Source organism: Elephantulus edwardii, unplaced genomic scaffold, assembly GCF_000299155.1.
Source record: "Elephantulus edwardii isolate Elephantulus edwardi_28Jun2011 unplaced genomic scaffold, EleEdw1.0 scaffold01143, whole genome shotgun sequence".
Classification (NCBI taxonomy): domain Eukaryota; kingdom Metazoa; phylum Chordata; class Mammalia; order Macroscelidea; family Macroscelididae; genus Elephantulus; species Elephantulus edwardii.
In genome coordinates, this window is record NW_006400893.1 from 13551 (window position 1) to 14938 (window position 1388).

General features: G+C 34.5%; 1 protein-coding gene across 1 annotated transcript; it reads left to right on the forward strand.

Annotated features, from left to right (window-relative positions):
• Positions 1–334: 334 nt before the first annotated feature.
• LOC102861348 (zinc finger protein 383-like) lies at positions 335–1385 on the forward strand (the record flags this gene model as incomplete). The annotated part of the gene is made up of 1 exon (XM_006903449.1): positions 335–1385. A coding segment is annotated over exon 1 (1041 nt), but the record flags the coding sequence as incomplete, so codon positions are not given.
• Between the last annotated feature and the right edge of the window lie 3 nt (positions 1386–1388).

Sequence of the window (1388 nt, forward strand, 5' to 3'; positions counted from 1 at the left end):
GTTTGTTAACTTATTACTACTCAATATTATTTTCATTTTAATTTTCCTATTTAAATGTATGTATATATTTTATTTTTATTATTAGGATGGTTTTGTATCAAAGTGAGTTTAGTCCCAGGCTCACAGGGTGATTAAGAGCCATAGTTTCAGGACTTTAATCTCTATTAGATTAAAACAGCCTGACCATTTTTATAATTTTTAATTTTGTTTCACATTTTCTCTCATTTTGTTGAGGACTTTCATATGTGATCCCTTTTAGAACAAGCAGTCTACAGTGGTAGCTAGGTCTTTTTATTTTTTTTAAAAAAAGACCAATCTTTTGTTGTCTTTCAGATCTGGAATCAATGTGTGAAACCAAGTTATTATCTCTGAAGAAAGAAGTTTATGAAATAGAGTCTTACCAGAGAGACACAATGGGACTTGCAAGACAAGGCTTTGAGTCCTTCAGTTTTAGAGACAGTTTCTTTGAAAGACGGCTAGGGTATTTCAATCAAGAAACATTCACTTGTGAATATATGCCTACATTTATTCACCACACATTCCTTACTTTACAACAAATAATTAATAAGGATGAAAAATCCTATGAATGTAAGAAATGTGGAAAGGCCTTTAGTCAGAACTCACAATTTATTCAACATCAGAGAATTCATATTGGTGAAAAATCTTATGAATGTAAGGAGTGTGGGAAGCTCTTTAGCTGTGGCTCACACGTTACTAGACATCAGAAAATTCACACAGGTGAGAAACCCTTTGAATGCAAAGAATGTGGAAAGGCCTTCAGTTGTAACTCATACCTTTCTCAACATCAAAGAATTCATAGTGGTAAGAAACCCTATGAATGTAAGGAATGTGGAAAGGCCTTTAGTTATTGCTCAAATCTTATTGATCATCAGAGAATTCACACTGGAGAAAAACCCTATGAATGTAAAGTGTGTGGTAAAGCCTTTACTAAGAGCTCACAACTTTTTCAACATGTGCGAATTCATACAGGTGAGAAGCCCTATGCATGTAAGGAATGTGGCAAAACCTTTACTCAAAGTTCAAAGCTTGTTCAATATCAGAGAATCCACACTGGTGAGAAACCTTACGAATGCAAGGCATGTGGCAAAGCCTTTAGTAGTGGTTCAGCACTTAGTAATCATCAGAGAATTCACACTGGTGAGAAACCCTATGATTGTAAGGATTGTGGAAAGGCTTTTACTCAAAGTTCACAACTTCATCAACATCAAAGAATTCATGCTGGTGAGAAACCTTTTGAATGCCTTCAATGTGGAAAGGCCTTTACTCAGAATTCACAACTTTTTCAACATCAGAGAATTCATACTGATGAGAAACCATATGAATGTAATGAGTGTGGAAAAGCCTTTAATAAATGTTCAAACCTTACT